This window comes from Cebidichthys violaceus, unplaced genomic scaffold (assembly GCF_023349555.1).
Source record: "Cebidichthys violaceus isolate CVI_PGR_0920_01 unplaced genomic scaffold, fCebVio1.0.p SCAF_20, whole genome shotgun sequence".
NCBI classification, from domain to species: domain Eukaryota; kingdom Metazoa; phylum Chordata; class Actinopteri; order Perciformes; family Stichaeidae; genus Cebidichthys; species Cebidichthys violaceus.
This window is the reverse complement of record NW_027176373.1, coordinates 760,942-783,984: the sequence shown is the minus strand read 5'-3', so window position 1 is coordinate 783,984 and position 23,043 is coordinate 760,942. Positions and strand designations below refer to the sequence as shown.

The window sequence follows — 23,043 nt, the reverse complement described above, 5'->3', positions numbered from 1 at the left end:
TAAGATGAGCTAAGCTAAGCTAAGCTAAGCTAAGCTAAGCAAACCAAACCATCACCTGCCTGCAGCATATACTTAGCGTACAAACATTAGTAAGTATAATGCCTGAATATTTAATAATATCTGCACATATTCAGATCAAAAATGTGCAAATGTAGCTTAGCTACTTTACCAATAATGTATTAAAAAGTCCTGATTGAGGGTGGCGTTGTACTTAAGGTACCTTATTTTTGTCATTCATTCAAATTCAATTTGAAACCCTTTTCTGGATAACAAAATTTCACAAGATTATTGTAAGGCAATGGAGATACTTCAGCAGCTCCCTTCCTACATTCCAAGGGACCAAACTGCTGGCGTCTAAGAGGCAATAACGGCACAAAAGGCTAAGACCTTTTGTGTGTGTGTGTGTGTGTGTGTGTGTGTGTGTGTGTGTGTGTGTGTGTGTGTGTGTGTGTGTGTGTGTGTGCGTGCGTGCGTGTGTGTGTGTGTGACTAACAGACTGATCTTTATGACGGAGGAACTGATGAAGACAACAGACTCAGTGTTCATCTCAACAGACTCTGGATAGTAACTGATCAAACGCTGTGTGAGTTGACAGCAGTATGTATCATCATCATCATCATCATCATCATCATCATCATCACCATCACCACTGCAGGTTCTATCACAACTCTGATTGGAGGAGAATTAAGTCAGTGCTGATTGGCTGATTTCACACAAGTACACTTTACAAAAGGTTGTTTTTGATGTCAGTGACTCGTGACGAAAATGAATCAGCTTCTTTTCTTTTGTGCTCTATTATAAGAAGTAGAGCAGTGGTTGATATAACTGACTAAGCAACAGGCTTGGGTTTCATATTTTTTTCCCCGGATTGACATTTGTTTTTTGACGTATCACAAATACGTTTCTAATTATAGTCTGCAGAAGTCCTAGTAAGGAGGAGGTCGGGGTGGATGGGTGGCTCAAACAAACACGGGACTTTCACTCAGGAGACCTGCTGTTCATGTCGTTTACTTATTCAAATTTACATCTGTGACTTAAAAAACGTAACACGCTCAGTGATTTTATGCCAAACTATGATGTTTATGATGTTTGCGCATCAGGACTAACTCCTTTAGGCGTCTTGTAATGACATGTATGGGTTTGCGTTGGAGTTAAAAAAGCCCGGTCCCTCCCATACAGAGGCTAAAGGGTGCCTCAGGGCGTCGGTATTAGACGCCTATATGGGCACTGACCGAAAGTGAGAATGGGTTGACATGTGGAAGTGAGCGTATTCTCATACAACGGCTCGTATGATATCTTACGTAAGGTGACTCCTCACTCTTCCTGTGTTTTCCTCAGTCCAGCAACACACGTCAATTTCCGCTTGCTACATGCAGACTGTCTTTTCAAAATAAACTACCGTCGTCACGGGAAACAACTTAGTTAGGTTTAGGCAACAAACATACTAAGGTTTATTCAGAGGTTTGGGTTAAATTACCTACAGAAGTGACGTGATTAATAAATCGACGTCGGCTATTTATTTCACACGGGGCACCAACAGTCTCCTGGGTGAAAAGGTTTTCATTTGACCCACCCACCTCCACTCCCACACGCCCTGTTATCTACGAGTTACAGCGCATTCATTTATGTAGGAATAGCTACAAACGCTTTATGAGAACAACCTGTGCATGTAATTATCACAAGCCTGAGTACAAATTACATTTCATACAATTTTTTAAAAATATCTTCAAATTGCTTAGAATATTTGAACCCGTACGTCTGGGATAATCCAAATCACTGTGCCAGACTGCTGGACATTTCAACACATTTTCTTTGCAGAATTTACAGAAATGTATTTCCCTGTACACACACTGATTCAGAGGCATTCGGGGACTTTCACTCTGCTTCCAGAGGCCGGCTGCTCACCGCGATTTGAATTCAACCTAATGAAGGAGCGACGCTGTTTGGCAGTCAAATCAGCTGCAGGTAGAGAGAGCTCAGACCCTGAACTCTGACGGTTGGTAAGGAAACCACGATCTCTCTCTCTCTCATGTAACACACATGACGGATGCAGAGTCACGCTACCTTCAAACACGCCTGGAACACGGACATTTTCTTCTCTAATTCAAGATGGCATGCACCTCTCAAAAGGTGTGTGTTCATGTGCGTGTGTAGTGTCATTACTATAATGAGGATATAAATATTGAATATGCATGACATGCAGGTGGTCTAAATTCATAGCAATTGAATCAAAATAGCAGAGACCGAGGTATCCCGACTTTAAGTCTGAATCTAGTTCCAAAAAACACTGGATACTACATTTCCCATGATGCAGCTTTTTTTTTTAGATCGTCAGAGTCATTTTCCTAAACTTGACCCCTCCAGAGCCAGAAGAGGCAATACTTTCCCCCAGAGCTGTCAAACACATCTGAGAATGAGATTATCTGGCTTTAGGACCAACGCGTACAGATTTAAGATACTTAGATTATTGATTCACTCAGGTCTTCGCTTCATCAATTAATAGAACCTCAACAGCTGCGATATTGATGCTTTGTGATCAGACTACCTGCTCTGGTTTGTCAAATCAAGAGCTTCCCGCTGTGCCACCACAGGTATCAAAACATTGAGAGAGAGTTTCTTGTTAGTTTGTGAAACCAACTCATTATTTGGAGATTAGAAGTCATTATTTGAGATACTTCTCGACTCACGGGATCTTTTTTTTTCCACCACGGTGGCAGAAATGGTCTTCCATAGCTCTCAGAGCCCTGCTGCCCCTCATTCCCTAATCCCTACATCTACTCAGGAATTAATTTACACCTCAGGCTGCTGGTGAATTGTAATAACTGTGATTATAGCCAGGAGCTAGAGACGCAGCAAGACTCAGAGCCCTGAGGACTGAAAACCAATAGAGCATTGATCCCCTGATCTACCAGAGACACATGGAGGATTTGGGTGTTTGTCCTTTCCTGAGTGTTCCTTTGATCTCAGGCATCAATTCACTCTCCTGAAGTGCTCCGAACAATCCTGCTGCTTTTCATTTCTTTCGCCGGGTAAAAATTCAGTCCCCGATCAACAGACGGCAGGAATGAAACCCAGCAGGACTCCGCGTCCCAGCGCTTAATATGTGCTGCAGTAGAAATTAAAAATCTAGCCATGCTTTGTGCCGAGGGTGGCGTCTGATGAAAGGTCACGGTGTCACTTAAATCAATTTAATCTCTGTATGGTGGCCATTTGAGGACATCTCAGATTCAACACGTTAAACTCAGCTCTACATTAGATGTGATTCGTCATGCATCAGTCTAAGATGGACTTTATCTCGTTCAGCTGAATGCTAACGTTAGCATGCCAACAAGTTCAATGTTTAGCATGCAAGCTTGTTAGCAATGTTGATTTTTACAGTTAGCCTAAATGTCAGAGTGCTGCTGAGGCTGACAGGAAGTCTGTCATTAGTTTTAAAGACATCCTGTTCAACAACAGTACCCTTTGGGGAGTTGGTGTTAATACATTAAATCAACTGACACTTTTTTAGTGACAAACAACTATTGAACGAGTTGTCATGTCGGACGTGGAACTGGCCTTAGATTGTGCTTTTAGGCGGGAAAAGTGATGCAACAAGTTCTTTAGACAGATATCTCAGGTTTTTCTTCAAAAGGCAGACTTTCAACTTTGTTCTGTAGATGAACGCTTTGCCAACTACCAACTATGAGCAGATGATGACAACAGTACTCGGCAAATAGCCAATCGAATGGCAGCGGGGCATCAGACAATCAGCCCCACATCAGATATGTATCATCCACTTTCATTGCCAAACACTTGGGGCATGTGCACCTTGTTTCCCCACATAGCAGCCTCTCAAGCAAAGCACAATTGCCAATGACCTTAAATTGTAGAATAATGATAAATAACAGCAGCAATTGAGGATTTTTCATGCATTAATCCAGAATTATATTACTTTCTAAATGACTCACAGTACCACTACAACCACTCTTTATTCTGCTGCCAGCTTTGCCCCCAAATGACCCATCACCTCTACTTAAGTAGGAACAACCTCACACAGCTGCTTGGCGGTGGAACGTGTTTGAACACAGACATGCATGGAGAAGCCATAACAGCACAATACAGCAGTGCATCATCTACATGATGTGCATACATGTGCAAATATTCTTATATTTGACACCTTCAACTCTCCATATTTACGCCCTCCACAGCGTCTCCCCCCCCCCCCCCTTTGCCAAGTCGTGCGTCCTTAGAAACCCCCTGCCGATGATTTGTATTCCCATCATTCAGACAGGCAGACAGGCTGAGTGTCACGAAACGCTTCCTTCTGCTGTTCCAGTCATGAGGGAGGGAGGGAGGGAATAAAAAAGAGGAGAGAGAGAGAGAGAGAGAGAGAGAGAGAGAGAGAGAGAGAGAGGGGGGGGAGAGGGAGGAGCCAGGCTGTCAAGGTGAACCGATGAACCTCTCTTTATTACCCTAGACGTCCAAAACACGACGCGCTTCTCCCGGCAGGGAGGAGAGAGCGAGCGAAGGTGCTCACATCATTTAACGGGCGATGATCTGACCGGCGCCGGTGGACAGTAATCATACACAGACAAGGAACGGACTAGGCAAGTGTTTTTTTTCTCCCTTTTTTACAATCGTTTGTTTTGTCCTTTTTTTTTTTTTTTACAAAATTTTGGACGCCAAACTTAAATGGCACGGAGCGAGCTGAGTGCGTCATCTCGTCGGACACGCCAAACGAATTAAAGGTGAGTTGTGTTTTTTAAAAGCAAAATATGATTCAAACAGGGACCTGTGGTGTCCTGTAGTGCCCTGTAGTGCGTGCGTGCGTGTGTGTGTGTGTGTGTGTGTGTGTGTGTGTGTGTGTGTGTGTGTGTGTGTGTGTGTGTGTGTGGAAAGAAGCTGTGAGTTTACAGCGACGTTGTTGTCGTTTAAGGTATGTTATTACCTGCGCTGTCACCTTATCTCACGATCTCCATAGAGAGGATGTGTTTCTCTTCAAAACACTCGTTTATTGGCTTGTTGACGCCGTTTCCCCCCAAATATCGTTATTCTCAGTCCCAGGATGATAAACCCTCCTGCTGTTTCCCTCATGGAGGAAATTTTAAAAAGCGACATTTAAAAAAAAAAAAACAACAAAAAACACAGCAGTGCGTCTGTTGCGTAATGTAGGAAGCATCAGCAGCCTGTGTTTTGGATGACTTGACACAGACATGATTGAGGTTCATTCAGAGCTGCTGAGACACACGATGAAGACTTTTTGGTTTTGTTGGCAGCTGTGAGCCGTTTAATTCTCTGTAGCAACACACCCTGATAGAGGACATGCTGGGGCCCCCTAGGGTCCCTGAAGAAGGGCCCATGTACATAACTTACAGCTGAAATTGGTGAGATTAATATTAATGAATTGACTTTATGTTGTCTCAGAGAAATCAGTCAATAGATTATATCTAAAACATATAGCTGACATAAAAAGGGTAAAATTTCCATAATTTTGGACTTAAATTTAACCTTAAAGAAATGTACCTAAAAAACATGTTTTAAGTACATCCACCAACTTCATGTCCTCATTATTTCATTCATTCATTCCTTTCTTTTTGTATTTATTTTGATATTGAATTAGAAAATGAAAAAGGACATTAATGTTATGCTAATGTGACTCAGTGTGTGAGCCGGCCAGTGGACACTTCAGCAGCACGACGCAGGTCTCCGTCAAAGACGAGCTATTACTCGACACTGAAAGCCGCGGAGTCAAAGAGACAGGTGACGTTTGGAGTCGAGTAGCGCTTCAGGCCTGATGTGATAGCGATGTTAGCCTAGCATGCAGTTAACACCTACAAGTATGACTAAAACAAATCAAGGACCAACTTCGTTCCGGACTGAAAGATCTCAAGAACTATTTGATGGATAACCGTGACATTTTGTGCAACCAACAAGTAAAAACGTAGCAAAACATGACGACATGACCCATTTTCTCAAAACTAAGTGGCTGCGAAGAGACACACCAGTCAACTGAGTTGCATCAATCTGCAGAGAGCGTTGCTTTCCTGCCCCCCTTTATAAGGACTTGCACAATTAGGCCAGATTAGGAACACCTGAAGTGACAACGCGGTTAGGAGAAATGCAACAAAGGACCAGCAGGGGGACAGGGGACAGGAAGTAGTGTTAACTTGAGGACATCACATTTTGTTGTCGGTTACTGTGGGAAGTGATTGACTCAGAACTCAGCAGGTGTCAGGCCTGAACTGCAGACTGACGTCCTGCTCGTTTTGGGTTCTTTTTACCTTCAGTCTAATCCTCAGTAGTGAAACATATGCTACATTGGACTGTCGTGCGTTGGTCCATACATTTAGGATCAATGAGCGTCATTTACAAATGTTTTCTTATTTTTATATGGTAAATTTCTTTGTAAAACTTGTTGGAATATTTGTATTCATCAGAAGTAGTATTTGCTGTTTCCTGTTTTAAAACTCACTGCAATACAATCAATGATAAGAGCCTGAATATCAGTTAATGTCACTCACGACGTAACATTTTGTAATTAAGAAAACATTGTAGAATCGGACAAAAATTGAGAATTTGTTCGTACGCACAAGTTGCACCCTGCTGTATTGTTCTAAAATTGGGGAATGATGTATAAAAACACACTCTTTATAAAACATGGATGTAAAAACCTTGTTAAGAATACTGTTGCTGAAAAGTCCGAAGTTTACCCTCAGTCACGGTTTCAGTTGTGCCCCTTTTATTGTGTTAATAAAACATGTAGAGTTTAAAAGAATGCAAGGACACGAGTAGGAGAACTCATTACCCCCCCCCCCCCCCCCCCTCGGTGATCGTGTGTGTTTTTGAGTGAAATGTGACGACAGACGTTCTGAAATCCGCAGAGGAGATGAAGTGGTCCTGCTGAGGCCTGGAGAGTGTCCTTGAAGCAAAACACTGCATCCTCACGTGTTCAACGGCTGAAGGAAGAGATCAGCCTGAAACTGGAGACTCACAGGTTCTATGTCCCTATGAGGGACTTTTACATGGACATTAGAAGATTCAGCTTTTTCAAGTTTATTGTTTTACTAATCACGAAAAATGTGCAGCACAAAATGTACCAGGTCCAAAATTCAGACCCAGATTACATTTTCGTATTTTATAACTTCTTACAAATGTACTGTATATGATGATTTTCAGAGCTGAGTGAACAATTAGGCGATCGATAGAAAATTCATCTACAACTAGTTTGATAATAGATTATCTTTATAGCAAAAAAACGCCAAACATTTGATGGTTCCAGCTTCTTAAACGCGAGGATCATCTCTACAAAGAAACAAGAACTTAAGCTTTTCCTTTCCGAATAAGGACTTGTCGTACCCTTTAGAGTTGCATCAGTCTCCATGGATAAAAGAGGCTTGTATTATACTGCATTAAATGGCTAATCAAGTAACATCCTCCACTGTTATTGCCTTTTGTATTTTTCCTATTCACATTCAATCTGAATCATCCGGTCCTTTAAATCAGAGCGAGATCACTTTTATATTTCCGATTGTACTCCGCATGAGAGATAAAAGACAAAAGAGGGATATAAATAGTGCAAGTGTGTACTGTACATGTGTGTTGCCAGTGGGCGTGGAGGTCGAGGCCTGAGTATATAACGCTCCTCTGTGATGACTGGATGGGACGGGCAGGAAGCGTGGGGAGATAAACAAAAGCTCTGTTCCGTATCAGCGCTCGCAGATTGAAATATCAGCGGCTGTGCGACCTCGCGAAGGCCCTCTCCTGATGAATCACCTCTGCTGAACAATTTCAAAATTGCAATAGACACAGGAGTGTGATTTCCCAAAGGTGACATGGAGGTGGCAGATGGGAAAGAAAGACATGACATGAGCACTGCGGCTCCCAATGTAACTGTAATACAGTGGAAGTTACGAGCGTGCCATATGGTGGGTGAGTAAAACGTTTCCACGACCTGCTTTTACAGAGCGATCGAGTATCGTGCTCGCAGTGCTACGGCTCCAGCGTTTCCTCCCACAAATTATTAGCGCCTGTTATGTAAAAATAAAAATAATGATTTTTGCCATGTTGCCCAAAGTGTTAATTGTGTACAAAAAAAAGAAAAGAAAACAGTCATCAGAGATCGTCAGCTAGCGTTTGAGAAACTCACATCTTGTTTCAACTCTGCATTAAAGGTGTCCGTCTCTCAAGAAGACAGATATCTTCATTCATAATGTTTGAACGTTCTTCAGCTTAATTTGAGTCGTGGCAGCATTAAATGTTGCAGCTGATGGGATGAGTCAAAACTGTTGAGAGTATTTCACGGTGGGGAAGATTCCCTCAGGATCCGTTCAGACAGGACGGAAGAAATATTAGGTTGATAAGCTCATCAGCAATTTGCAAAAAACAGAATTGCTTCTCGTCTCTTGTCATTTTTGCTGACAGCTGGAAGAACCACGACCAGAAAAAAAGCCGAGGCTGACTCCCAGAGTCGCTGTGGAGATGATCTATGAAATGTATAATAAACAGTCTGTTTTAGACATTTCCACCTCATTAGAGCATCTGGAGGGTCACTGTCTGACAGCCGCTGATGATTCATCATCCAAATGCAGACGATAAACAAAATGTGAATTCATTTACAGGATAGGCCCTAGAAATGTAGCATCCCGTTTTCCTATCGACACAAAAACTAAATTATAACACACATACAGACAAAAATAGCATTACATAACATAACATACAGTACAAGCTCGCTCACCCTCTCCCACCTACTCCCTCAGCCATTGTACAAGAAATCAAAAGACAGCGACCCGGATAATAAATCAGTTATCAGCACGAAGAGCAAGTAATGCAGTTTGTCATCAGCTTGATTGAAAGAATGCACAAATGAATTGCACAAACAGGTTGATTTAAGATGAGGAAGTAAAGCTGTCCTTAAGTAGTGGAAAGAGGTCATCTCAACATCTAACAGGTGGATCCGTGTCCTCCTCAGGATAAATCGTAATAACTTTGCAGCCATGCGTAGCCTATGGCGCCAATTTCTGACCAAACTACAATGTAGCCGAGTTTATTCGGTCCAAACAAGTTCATGGAAACGCACCTAATTACCATCATTTTTTTGCAACATTTCAAAAGTTTGCTTGAAATGTACTTGTCAATTCAACTCAACAAGGTGTGTTTTGAATCTTTTTTTGTTTAAATTCAGTTAAGTCAGCGAAGAGAATCTTAATGTCCAACATTATTATAAACCTGCTAATCATCTGCATGTTAGCATTTAGCTCAAAGCACCACTACCTGACAGAGACTATATAGACTCCTAGTCTCATTTCACTGAAAACTTATCATGAAGTCTGGCAAAGTTCCCTTGGAGAATGTAAACAAGGCTACACTGAAACGTTCTCGTTAAACTCCTCACCACCAGACAGTTCAACACAAAATGATCTGTCGGCAGAAATCTTTCTGGGTGTCAGATCTCACCAGATGGAGGTTCTGCAGCTCGTCTGTCTGGGGTCGCTGACATGGAATAACCTGCAGGACCGTCAGTCCTCCAGCTCCGGTCTGATTTACTGAAACTCTGACGGACCAATGTCTGCACCATCATTTGCAATAAAACAAAAACGCCACAAAAACGCCAAAAATACAGTCGTTTCACAAAGTTTTCAGTTTTGTTCCAGCAAACATTTTGCAGACATCAGCTGCTAATCAAGATGCAGAAATGTTTCTCAGATCGGAAGAAATTAAGAAACAAAAAAGGACCTGCTGTTTGTGATTATTCTTCTGGGGTTTGGCACAAAATTATTCATGTATTCATGTTTTCTACCATTTAGAGGCCACCTTTTTAGGAAAACACACATTTATCAGAAATATAAACATGGGGGCTTGTTTGAAGACGAGGAACAGCATCTGCCTTTGCCAGAATAAATTACTAACTTTATTCTATTGTTAAAGCAAATAATTATACAAGAACATTTAAAGCGTTAAAGTGGCCTTTTTGTTCCTTTTCTTCTTGTGTTTTCTCCTCCTTCTACTTCTTTTTATTTGTCTTCTCTTTACTCCTTCTTCTTTGGCTGAGGCTAATATTTAATATTCTCCCTTCAGACTAGGGGTGGATATTAGATATTATATTCAAATCAAACCCTCGACTGTGGATAGTCATATCATAGGTGGTCCCATTTTTCTGTTTTTGTCTACTTCATGGTCATCATGAATTGTGGATTTGGACAACCCTGGACACTCGTGGACGAGATTCACAGCAGACTGTCCTCCAACAAGAGTGATTGTATTTGTCGTTATAATAAATAATGACAAGTGACAAAGCAAAAGAGTCAATAATGTGACATACAGGGCTGGATGATTAATTACAACGTTGGCTTCCAAATATTATTACAACAAGATTGAATGATAATTGTGCCGCTCTCCGTTTTCTCTTGTAATATAAATCCGGTGCACGCCTTTCCTTTACCGCAGTGCATTTGGTGCATCTTGCAGGGCTGGACGATATGGTCAAAATCTTCCATCACAAAATCAATCATTTCATATCTTTATTACAACGATATATCCTGACATAGCATGTTAAGACTTGTTCTCAACCATCGATATCTTTTCATAGAGCTTGTTTTGAGCAGTGCAGTTTGGGAGAAGTTAACAAAGTAATTCATTAGTTTTAACGAAAAATAAGGAATAATGTGTTTTTTTAGTTTTTGGTTTCAGAGGCTCTTTCACTACATCGCTGTGAATATTTTCTGTGCGAGCTTCTCTCTGAAGTGTGAAACTGATACTCCCCCCCGAGGTTGGCGTCATAATCCTGCCTGAACAGCTGAGATTCATAAACTCACGGCCTCTACGCTGCGCTGTTTTTACTGCTCAGAGTTCTCACTGTGTGGAAAATATTGTCTGAATTTGTCCTCTGCTAATCGCCGACGACTGTCTCGTCTCCTCCCTGTGTGTCTTTGTAGAGCAGCGTGAGGCGGAGGAGTCCCGCTGGGATCTGAGAGGGAGGAATTCGGCTCCCCAGCGGTGCAGACGGACCCCAGACTCCAAACCCCCGCAGCTCGCAAGGGACCAGCTTTTTGACTTCTCGTGGGCGACGGGGATTCACGCATCACCTCAGCGGTTTTGACGCTTCTGATTGGACGTTGCCTCAGTTCAATCCGGCCCACAGGCTTTTGTTTTCTTCCAGCTTCAACTATATTTTGTTTGTATACTTGGAAAAATCAGGTGATGATGCCGTTGCAACTTTATGTTCCATCAGAAAAGATGGAAAAGTTATCAGCCACCACCATTGAGTGGGCGGGTTGTTGAAAGGAGCCTGGTGGAGCTTTTTGGAGAATTGAAATGGATGTTTGCTGCTGTTGAAACACCTGCGAAGCTGCAGAGTTCATCTGTGTGTGTTTATCCTGAGACTCAGACACATTTCCATGTAAATGAGTGCTGCAGGGCACCTGATTTCTCAAACATCTGGACGGATACAGAAGACTGACTATTTCCTGCAGCTTTCTGATCCAATTATGATATTCTAGACCTTTTAGTAGCTTTAGAAAATATAGAGACTCTGATTTTACTGAAGCTAAAACAAATTGAACTGTAATGTTTCCAAACAGCACAAGCTTTCCTTTGAGTTTTCTGATGAATCTGGTGGTGGTGCAGGAAGTTTGTCTTTTAGAGACGCATCACCACCCAGCTTCTGCTGTCACGCCTCAGAAGTGTAACATCCTGTGATTTACATTCATTAATCCCTAAACGAGGTGGACGTCGATGTTTTAAAGCCAATTAACCACATCATCAACTTTTGGCATCCAGGGCCTTCGTGCAACTTCTTCTCGGAAAACATTTTAATGACATTTCATTAAATATAAATGCTATTATATACGCAATAACACTTTTTAAAAGGCTTTTTACTGCCGGACAGCCCGTCATAAACACAACTACGTCTTACTGACTGAATGTTTCTGGATTTTGAACCGTTTTTAATCCACTTTATCATCATTTTGAACTTCTTTTGGAAATTCTGAAGATCATTTCAACAAGAAAGCAGAAGCCATTTTGAAGTCTGTTTACATTTTGTGAAGTATTGAGTGGACGAGCGGCCATCTTGAAACAAACCTGTCATTGTGATGATTTTGAAGGATGTTGTAACCGTAACTGACTTCAATGCATCAGTTTTCAAGGGAAGCAGTTTATCCGTCATCGCCTGAGAAGCAAGCTGCCGCTAACAGCTTTCCTCACCTGCTTTTATTTAGGTAGTTTCCACTTTGGATTACAGGCCATAGGATAGCAGCATTTTAATCAGCGATATCTTTTTTAATCACAGAATGTGATAAAAGTGCCAGAATTTGTTTTATTGACGCCAGAGAGACGAGCCACAAGCTCGCCAAGTTTAACAGCGTCCAGAGGAAAACAGGACCTCGCGTTCATCCCATCCTGTGCGTCTGAAATCGCCTTGCCAGGGGAACGCTCAGCCCGTCCCGTCACCGCCATGGTGATGTCGCAGGGCACCTACACCTTCCTGGCCTGTTTCGCCGGCTTCTGGTTGGTCTGGGCCGTCATCGTCATGCTCTGCTGTTTCTGCAGCTTCCTGCAGCGCAGGCTGAAGCGTCGCCACGAGGAGCGGCTGAGGGAGCAATGTCTGCGGACCGTGGAGATGGAGCCACTCAGCTGTCACCCCGGGGGATACCCGCCTCTTCCTCCTCCCCCCCAGCCTCCGCCACCGCCTTTACAGCTGCCCAGGGAGCCGCCGCAGTTTTGCCCTCCTCAAACCCTGTCGCCGCCTCTTCCTCTGCAGGTCCCTCATCTCATGCCACAGGCAAACTGGGTCAGCATGCCAGGTAACGCAAAGGAATTGTTATAGTACTCTGTTTTTGTACTTTGTTTTAAGCTGTTGCTGAACGGTTCTTTAAACGGTTTTACTGGGAAATGTAGTGGACGGAAGGGGAAGGATGTAATGGAAGAACATGGGGCAAATTTTTTTAAAAAGGTGACACAAAGTGCCTTTTAGTTCAAGTGTTCAATGTGCAATCTATCAAACCTCAACATATATCAACATTTGGTATCATGCACCTTTCAGATCTCAAGAGCACAAAGCATGCTAACAGGAAGAACTGGTATCAAGTGACAGTTATGTGCTGTTGGTCAATGATTATGTAGTGTTTGTTCAATCTGCTGTCAAACTCTAACAATTTGAACAACCTTCAGGTCGACACGTGACCGACCGTACAAATTCAAATTGTTCATAGCTGCTCACCAGCAATTCCAGCTGCTTTTTGTTCAAGATATTCCGCCTCAGTAGTGTATGAATCAATACCAGCACGCGGAGCCTTTTTTCTTTCCTCATCTCTCCCAAGCTGTATTTCAACACTAGCAGTCTAAATATTACCCACTGCATCCATTAGTCTCAACACTAAACTCACTGCAGGTCTTCTCTGAAGCAGAACATTCATCTTTTCTCTCCTGCTGCGGGAAAAATTACTGACAAATATCAAACCTCTTTCCCTTTATTTACAGGCCGAATGCGTATTTCACTCAAAAGACGCAAAATATGTACTCTTGAAGAAAAAAAAAACATGGAATAAATTCATAACATCCATGTGAGGAATTCAGATGCAGACAGAGAGGCAGAGGACAGGAGGGGGATTTAATGTTTCACTGTCAGATATTTTTTTTAGACACTTCGCTTCCCAGTTTCCACCTCCCTGCCTGCCGGGCAGTGTTCCCCCGCAGGGGCGTCATGGTGACAGCTGCCGCTGAGGCGTGGGTGGTGACTGTGGAGGCCCAGTGGTGACGGAGCGAGTAGCAACACGACCGGGCTAAACTCGGAGAGAAACAAAACGACGACGAGAGAGAGAGAGAGAGAGAGAGAGAGAGAGAGAGAGAGAGAGAGAGAGAGAGAGAGAGAGAGAGAGAGAGGTCTCCATCTTAAAGGATCGGTTTTATCCCATATGTATGGAGAAAGATTTATTGATCACTGTTAGAATGTGTTGGTATTGGTCCTCAATACATTGAAGGTATTCTTCAAAATGACGCAGAATTTCTGAACAAAGTTTCATGACGAAAAGTCAGGAGTTTGGTGGGATTCACTGTCTCAGGACCCCAAATGTTTATTCAAAATTGAATGTCAATCAACATAGATAGAGATATTTTAACCAATTAAAACCAACTTTGCTAGACGTAGAGCCACGCCGCCAACGTGGCTGAAAATAGGTCAGACTTAGACTTGCAATTAAATAGTGCCTTTCTAGTCTCCCGACCACTTTGTAATGTACAAAGCTGTACATTACTTTAAATGCCAACATTTAACCCGATCACACATTCATATGCTGTTGGCAGACAAACTGCTCATCAAGCTCAATGTAAAGCACATTCACACACCGATAGAGCAATTTTGGGGTTTTGGGTTCAGTATCTTGCCCCCGGACACGTTGACGTCCGGACTGGAGGAGGATCCGAGAGCCGGGGATCGAACCGCTGATCTTCTAATTAGTGCGTGACTCGCGCTTCCTCCTGAGCCACAGCCACCCGATAGACGACGTTCCCACCTGCAAAATCAATAGTTTGTTCAGTCGTTGATCCAGCTGGTAAAACAGAAACTCTGGATCAATCAATCAACAAGATTTGGATAATGATTCTGACACCTGGAACCAGATCCATCGGGTATAAAAAGCTCTCTTTAATCAACACCCTGCCTCGTTCACACAGTCCCAGCTGCCAGCTACAAACACAGACTGACGCTGCAGGTCACTGAGCTGCTCCACTTGTGCTTTTGGCGGTTAAGTGTTTTATTCAAGGGCAACTCAACTCTTCAAATACAGAGAGGGAGTTTGCAGCCATGAGCCTTCCTTCCTATCCCCACCCAAAACTTGCCAATTGTTGCTAAGCCAAAAGTCGATGTGTAAAGCAATGTTTATGGAAATGCAGTAATGAACATTCTGCTCCACCATGGTCAACACATTCTCACTTCAAATACTGACTTTTTGTCAGTTGCCCTACGCTTCAAACTATGACACTCTGTCCCCCGTTAGCTTCAGTTTTGGACGCTTCAGGGACGGTGTGGGTTTTCCGGGCTTTGTCTCTTTTCAAAATAAACCTCCATGTTCACAGGAAATGTACAGTTTTTGCTAGATCCATGAATACAGTTTATTTTCTAAGTAGGTTTATTTCGTTTTTTGACTTATTTACACAACAAAAGTACTTAGGTTAGGTTTAGGAAAAGATCGTGGCTGGGGTTAAAATAAGTATACTTCTTAAGTCACTGTCGTTAGTAAAGTACGGAAGTTACGCAACAAACTCCAGTAAAGTAAGTCAGCGTTTCACATGGGACACGAACAGCATGTCCTGTGGATTCCTCACTCATTATACTACGTCTGTTGCTCAGCCCGTCTTGTGATGATGGGTTTACGTTGGAGTTAGCTGAAAGCCTGGTGCGTCTCATACAGGCGCTGAAGATTGCCTCGGTGCGTCGGTACAAATGCCAACGGGCGCTGCCCAAGTGCTGTAATTTGAGGAGTTGGGAGTGAGAACATGTTGTCCAAGAAAAGTGCAGGTATGTCATATATGGAAGTGAAGGACCCAATGGAAATCTTAGGAGCGCTAAGTGACTATAGAGCAACATGTACAGCAGATGTGCATCAGTGTTTCATCAAATACGAACTTCGCAAAGATTAAAAGATGCTTTTATCTCTTCCATAACAATATGGAGAGGAAGAATGAATCCTAAAATGATTTACAGGAAGAAAAAAAACCAAATCAAAAAGCAATGAAAGAAGAATTAGAAAGCAATGAAGGAGGAAGAAGAGCCTCCAAATATCTGAAGAGAGTAAAGACGTGGGAAAGAGGGATTTTTGGAGAGTGGAAGGAAAGCTGGAGTGAGTAAAAGAGCATCAGCTGCTGTCAAAGATGGTTAATGAGCACAGACAGACAGCAACAGATAAAACAAAAGGTTGCTGGAGTCTCGGTCACAAAGCAGACTGATGAAGAGGTTTAGTATCCAGGCAGCCGCAGAGCTAAAAGAGAAGCAGGTGCCGAACAGCTGAGCACAACAGAGGACTGAGAGAGGAGCCAGGAGCTGCTTCAGTCCTATTTACCAGAGGGGAGAGAGGGGCGTGGAGGTGGTGAGAGTGGTGGGATCACCAGCAGAATCACATCAGCTCTCACACTCATTTCACTTCCACCCCATTTTCTTCAGATAGCTACGCAGTATCAAAAAAGCCAAGTGTAAATGCACCCAAGAGGCGGAGAAATTTGATCACTCAAAGCTTACGAATGAACATGTATCTTGTTTGTTTAACCCAATGCCACTCAGGTGCCAGTTTATTAGGCACACCTAGCTAAAACTGAATCCAATACAAAAATCCTGCACTAAAAAATAACTTCATGAAGGTTGTAACGTAAAGCTTTTGTTTTGACAGTTTTACGGAGTGTTTCTATTATTTAGCGTACGCTCATGGATATAAATGCACAAAATAATAGGAACACCTTCCAGTAAAACATAATTAAATTCTCCAAAAATGATCATACGGTTAAATCTGAAACAAAAACTGAACTGGCAGCAGAAGCAGTCTTGGAGTCGAGAGCGTTGAATGCTTACGGCAAAGACGATATGCTAAAGAGACGGTAAAAACAACGTACGAGTTTGGCTCCAAAAACACCGATTTCATGCATCGCTCAGCTGTCACCCCACACAGCCAGCATGTCTCGCTCTGACAGGATGTTCACACTGGGAGCAGCTCTCATAAGACGCTCAGTTCAGACCAGTGGTGGGTGATGATTCCTCCTCTGCAGCCACAGAGTTCTGAACTGGACAAATCATGAAAAAGATCGGCGTTTGGGTTTAACGGGTGGCATTGCTGAAGCACGGAAGTTATGTGGCAAATAAACCAACGTTGACAACTGGTTTGACATGAACAGTGGACACCCGGGTGAAAGTCCACTGTTTTTGAATCCATCAATTCACCATGACTTTCCATTGCTGATGCCAGTTTCTATTCAGCACACATGAGCAGAGTGAACAAACTCAGTCAACTCAGAGTCCAGGTTTAGGCTCAGTTTGTTAAAACCTGCTTTCTTGACACAAGGCTTAAAACTGCACCTACAATGAATAAAAGGATGTAGTGCAGATTCAACCACACGTACTGTAAGTCATGTTTCAGTGTAATCCACTCACCATGACCAATATGATCACCGGGATTTAATACAGTAGCTGTCACAGATCACTGTATCACACAGTCACACACACTTTATCCTCACAGAGCTGGCTGCTGCTGCTGCTGCTGCAAACGAAGCCGCTCTGATCCTCAGAACATCAGTCCCATGTGTTTCTGCTGATGTTTATTTAAAGCCGTCCTGGCAGCTGGTGTTTGTGACAGCAGAGAGAGATGGACGGGGGAGTTAACAATGAAAGTCTGATCCTGTAGAAGGGACGGACTTTGGGTCAGGTACACTCACACATACACAAGAACACGCACATTTGCATCTATAAATACATCCGGCTCCATGGCAACAGTACAACAAAACAGCTGTTGATTCACCACTGAGACGTTTGCTATTGAGGATGTAAACAGGTTCAAGCAAGGATTGGTTGTGATCATCAGGGACACTTGGAACTCAGGATCATTTACATCAAATAGTTATTCATATTTTCCACCAGCAAACTTGTGTGCAGGGTTGTCCCACTTTTCAAGCTGGGTTTCCCCGAGTCCTGACAAATATCTGTAGAACACTAAAATGTCCCGGGTTTCAACGGTCACGAGTCACGACCAATGATATGGATTGGCAAAGATCAGACACTATAATCTCTCCTCGCTTATTAGCAAAGACGAGCAGTCAAAACATTCAGGTAGCAGCTACCAAAACACACTTTTACTATTTCACACAGAAAACTGTTGCTAGTCTCACAGCATCAGGAAAGGAGTCCAGATGTTAGTCACTTCGAAAAATAAAAATGAATGTATCGTTGTTGCGTAGAAAAAAGTAAAAGTTGCATTGTAGGGCGCACACCTTTTCTTTTTTTTCCCAAAAGAGCCTCTGCAAGAAATTCATAAGCCGAGTTACTGTTGAAGCAGAGAGCTTGTGCAACATTTCGACAAATATTGATCAGGATCTGGGCCTGGACACAGAAACGGCTTCCAGTTGTTCCAAAAAGAAAAGCTGTAAGACTGATGTGTGTTACCCAGGGCCAAAAATATTTTCCTTCATATTGACAATACGTTAGAATATAGACTCCGTCTTACAGTATGCCCACAGGCTCTCTGAAAGGTCAGAGGCATTTTAGAAAAATGTTGCAGGTGCGAACTTTTGTTTTGCAGCATAGATGCCATTTCCTTCAAAATCTTATTTTTGTGCTTGTATATCTCTACACTGAATCTAACATTCAGGGTTTTTTTTTCTTTAATATCAGCCAGAAGAAAATGTCAAACCAATGTTTTTTTTTGCAAAATGTAACGCCTTGTTTTTTGTTGTTTCAAACACATGATGGGAAATTGTATCTGATACAATAGAATAAATAAAAAGAAAAAAAAACATCGCTCCTTTACTTATGTCAACTAACACAGAGGACTAAGATTCTCAGCACTCCTTAAAATGCACATTCACTACTGCAGAAGTAGATTCAGACATGAAGGTTTGTGTCGTAATGACACCTGTGATGTTGCATCACAAAACCATTCAGATTGTGTAAATGTAAACTGTCTTATTGGTCAGATGTGAACAAACAGGAATACAATATGATGGTGCTTTTATGTGCGTAGCGCCGCCACCACATATAAAGGCCAGCTGAGGTGGCACTGGAAAAACTTTAAAAGGGGCAGAACCCAGTCCATAAGCAGTAGTGCAAACTAAAGAAAAAAGAACACCAAACAAAGGAAGTCTGCAGACTCCTCTCTACCGCGACTCCAATGAATGAGGTTTAAACTTCTCAGCTTCTCGTCTAACTGGAACATACCACCTGCCCAGAGAGCACAGGGGGAACGAAACCAAGCAGACATCCAAATCGTACAAAATAATGAAATCGCCATTAATAAAAGGTTTCAAAATGGCCGCTGTTGACAGTTTATCTATGTGCACGTATTGCATACCAGTGAACACAACTAAATATAACAGAATGTCATTTACTGCAGAAGTATGTCACCTATCTTCCTACGTCTTAACAGTGCCCAGCCCCTCCCTGCTAAAAGGACATCATTAGGCAAAGCTGTTTACACTCTCCTCGATTGAGCTGCTGATCTACCGCAGCGTCCCAGGCACAAAAACTAATTTAAATCCTATTAACCCATAACAAAATTCAAACAAGCTTCGTGTCATTAATACCCCTCTATTGACAATCTATCAAATGCCCTGAAACAATTAAGGAGACACAACAGCCCTGTTAAGGTTGGGGAACAACAGGGCTCAGTGAAAAGGGAGAATGGCACCCTGTTCACAATGTGATTATCTATCTTGTTGCTCAAAGTGCTGCATTGCAGTTCCTCCATTAGCAACGATGCTTCAGTCTTCAAGTGGGAAACAAGTGCGCCTGAAATAAGAACGAGTGATAAAGGAAAATGAGAGAGAGAGAGAGAGAGAGAGAGAGAGAGAGAGAGAGAGAGAGAGAGAAGACCAAATGTGCTGTGATGGTTTTCGTTCCAACAGCTGAACACACTGTCACATGCATCACAGCAGGACGTTGTGTATTGCAAAGCGTTCCGTTTGTGTCCTGAAGATGAAGTGCGTTTTGTGTTGCACACTGACACACACGTCTATATTCATGTTTTCATGTATTTGTATGCATATTGCTTCAGCGTCAGCAGCCCAGTGCACATTCTCAGTATAGTGTCTATTGTCAGCTTTTCTAGCCTCGACCAGAAAAAGTCATTTTTGACCTTATATGCAGTTTGATATGTCTTTCCAACAGTTTTACAGGTGTCCCATTATGATGGTGGTCTATGGGGGAAATGGTTTATTTTAGGCTGCAGTACCGCAGTCGGCCTCTGGGACAATTTGGCAGCAAAGCTGACTCGCAGAAATGTTGGTGTATGTTGTGACAGGCTGGTCTCAACCAGCATTCGTACCTACAAAACATTGTGCACTGTAATTTGTATATAGGTTTTAATAATGCATTAGGAAGTATAGAGACAGAAAAAGCACATGCAGAGTGGGCAGGATGGGAGGTGAATGGGTCCAACAACCTTTCAGCCAGGAGGACCGGTGTGTCCCCCATGTGAAACGAGAAGTCAGCGATTTATTTCTCACGTGACTTGCATAATGTAGTTACGGGCACGTTCATGGTTATTTTGAGCCAAATGAAGATTTCTTCCTAAATCAAACTAAGTGGTTTTGTGTCCTAAGCCGTTGTGATTAATCCTAGTCTTCTTCTTTTTTTCAGATACAGACCTATTTGGGAAACCACCCTGCTATGAGGAGGCGGTTCTGATGGAAGATCCTCCTCCGCCCTACAGTGAGGTCTTGGCCGACCCGCGGGGTGGCACCTACTTGAAGCCAGCCTCGGTCCGAGCCGCACCACCTCCGCCTCTGAGGGAACACCAGGATCCTGCTCCGGTGTTCACATCCGAGACCAGCAAGCCTCCCGTGACGGCTGTGTTCCCCGAGCGAGGTTACTCCTCCCTGATACGCCTGCCTTCGTCCCAGCGCTGGGACTCCCTGGGTCATCTCCTGTCCAACATGGACCTGAACCACAACAACCTCACCCCGCCGGGGGCCCGCTCCATCCAGGCCGCCGCCGCGATGGCTACCATGCCCCGCCGAGAGCCCAGGACTCACCATGATGGACTTGGGCTCAGAGGTGGAATACAAGGACTTCAAGGAAGCATACACGGACTCCAAGGAAGCATACAAGGACTCCAAGGAGGCATACAAGGTCTTCGAGGAGGGATACAAGGACTCCAAGGGGGGATCCAGGGTTTCCAAGGAGGGTTACAGGGGCTTCAGGGGGTCCATAGTCTGAGGGGTCTGGAGCCCAGCTGTGGCCTGCCAACAGCCTTCCCCCTGCTGGGTCGTAGCACCGCTGTCTAGACCTGGACGCTTACTGGAGAAGCCTAACCAACCAATAAGTTGGTCCATCTCTGAAGAGCCTTCAAGGAGGAGATCTACAAAGACAGACTTCCTGTCTGTATGCCTCCTTCGCGCCTCCGTGTTTGCAGCACTAACACCGCTAGTAGTAGAGATTAAATTCCCTGAAAGAGCTAAAAGGAGGGTTAAAGAGCTGCGACCGGCGTCAGGAGATCAATTCCCCGCGCAGCTCTGTAGGCGAAGGGCGCCACTTACTCTGCTGGGATCGTTGGCTTTCGAGCATGTGTGTGAGTAAAAGAGGAAATTAGACTGCGTTTCACAGCGTCGTTAGGTCACAGAGAGGCATCCCGGTGTCATATTGACGCTAATTGAGTCAAGGTCCTTTTGAACAACAGAGGAGAAGAGAAAAGGACCAGTAACGCGGTGAAAGGACGATCAACAGGCACAGCTGCGTCTCTCTACCTTTCATCCAGACTCCCTTCATTTTCATCTCCGCTCCCCCCCTCCCTCATGTGTCGCCCTCTCATTCTGTTCAACCCATCTCGTCTCTCTGTGCCGGAGCAACCTATTGTACCAGTCTGCCGTTGCCATGGCTCCCGGGAACTGTCTGTTGCCCACGACGACCTCTCCTCTTTTATGCGCTCCGATTCTTTCGGAGAGTCTGCTCACAGCTCGTCTGTCTGAGTATTTACAGTTTCAAAAGAACACGTGGCGACGCTTCGCTGGGACTCGGGCCACCGTGTCCGTGACGTTAGTGCCCGAAGGCCAGTTTTCACACGGACAGCCTAAACAAAAAAGGTAGAGTACAAGAAGCTCTCCAGAGAACCAAGTGTGCTTGGGTTGCATTTTGTATCATGCTGCTTCGTTGTTTGCAATGTCTTTACTACAAACTGTTGCCGCTTGTCTTCAATCTGGAAGCTCGGGTTTTTGGTGTTCACAGAATGGCGTCAGCTGGGACATTTGAGTGAAAAACAATTTTTTTTTAATGTACAAATTTATCCATCATTCTTCTAAGCTTTGTGACAAATGCCTTTTCTCTTGTGAAATAAAAACATCTTCACCAGCTAGGCTTCTTCCAATAATTTAAGGAGTAGAAAAAAAATACCATAAAGTATTGGATTCCTCTCTCTGGAGTAATTTTAAATTGAAATTAAAGCCATTAACATCACTAGATGTGTTCTGGATTCATTTGCATTAACATCTCCTTTATAGTGTCAAATAATACTATACATTTTTTACTTCCGTTTTGTTTTTTTGAGAGATGACGGTTCAGCACAGACTCATGAACCAGGTGTGCAGGAGCGCAGGATCAAAGACTCTTGGATTGGAAAGAAAAATAAATGATCCTGCAGGTCTGAGGTCAGAGATGAAGTCGATAAAGTTGAGTACAAGTGATGGAAAGTGTGCGGGAGGCTTCCTTCTTCCCCTGCACCTATAAGACAGGATAACACTTTATTGATCCCCAGGATGGATGTTTGGTGTGTGTTTTATGACTCTTTTGTCTTTAACCATTAATCCTGAATGGATTGGTCAAACATGGGACTTTTAACCAGGACACTGGTGTTTGTGTCCTGCGTGAAATGAAAATAATACTTCTTTTAACCCAAACCATGATCTTTAATGAAACAGAAGCAGCTAGTCTTGTCGTCTAATCCTAAAAGTAATTGAGAAAGCCTTAAACTTTGATGTGCATAAATGTAGAAATGTTAAAACATCTGATTGATTAAGAAATGTTGAGATTCAACGTATTCGTGGTTTGCAGAAACGTACGATGCCAACAGTTTTTCTGGCGACTGGGTTGCAGAAATCGCCATCATCTTCATCATCTTCATCATCTTCATATTGTAATTTGCTTTATTTATAATCAAACGAGACGGAGGAGATGTTCTCCAGCCTTCTGCTCCTGTGGAGTCCTCCTCTGACCTCTGAAGTTTACACATATGTTATTCACCAGATTGTATCTGTTCTCTCAGCTATATCTTGATTCTGAACGTCTGCATCTGCCAATCACAATGTGAATTTCAGTCCTATTCTGGCTTCCTCAGTTAGCCTGTGAGTCACTCGTACCCTTTCTCCTCCCTAGATTCTCTCCTT

The 23,043-nt window shown here is 43.2% G+C and overlaps 1 protein-coding gene across 1 annotated transcript; it reads left to right on the top strand.

Annotated features, from left to right (window-relative positions):
• Nucleotides 1-4,410: 4,410 nt before the first annotated feature.
• Nucleotides 4,411-22,099, top strand: LOC137876210 (proline-rich protein 7). The gene is made up of 3 exons (XM_068715600.1): nucleotides 4,411-4,727; nucleotides 10,911-12,779; nucleotides 20,306-22,099. The coding sequence occupies exons 2-3, from the start codon at nucleotides 12,431-12,433 to the stop codon at nucleotides 20,950-20,952; spliced, it is 996 nt and encodes a 331-aa protein (XP_068571701.1). The 5' UTR covers nucleotides 4,411-4,727; nucleotides 10,911-12,430; the 3' UTR covers nucleotides 20,953-22,099.
• The last annotated feature ends 944 nt before the right edge of the window (nucleotides 22,100-23,043 follow it).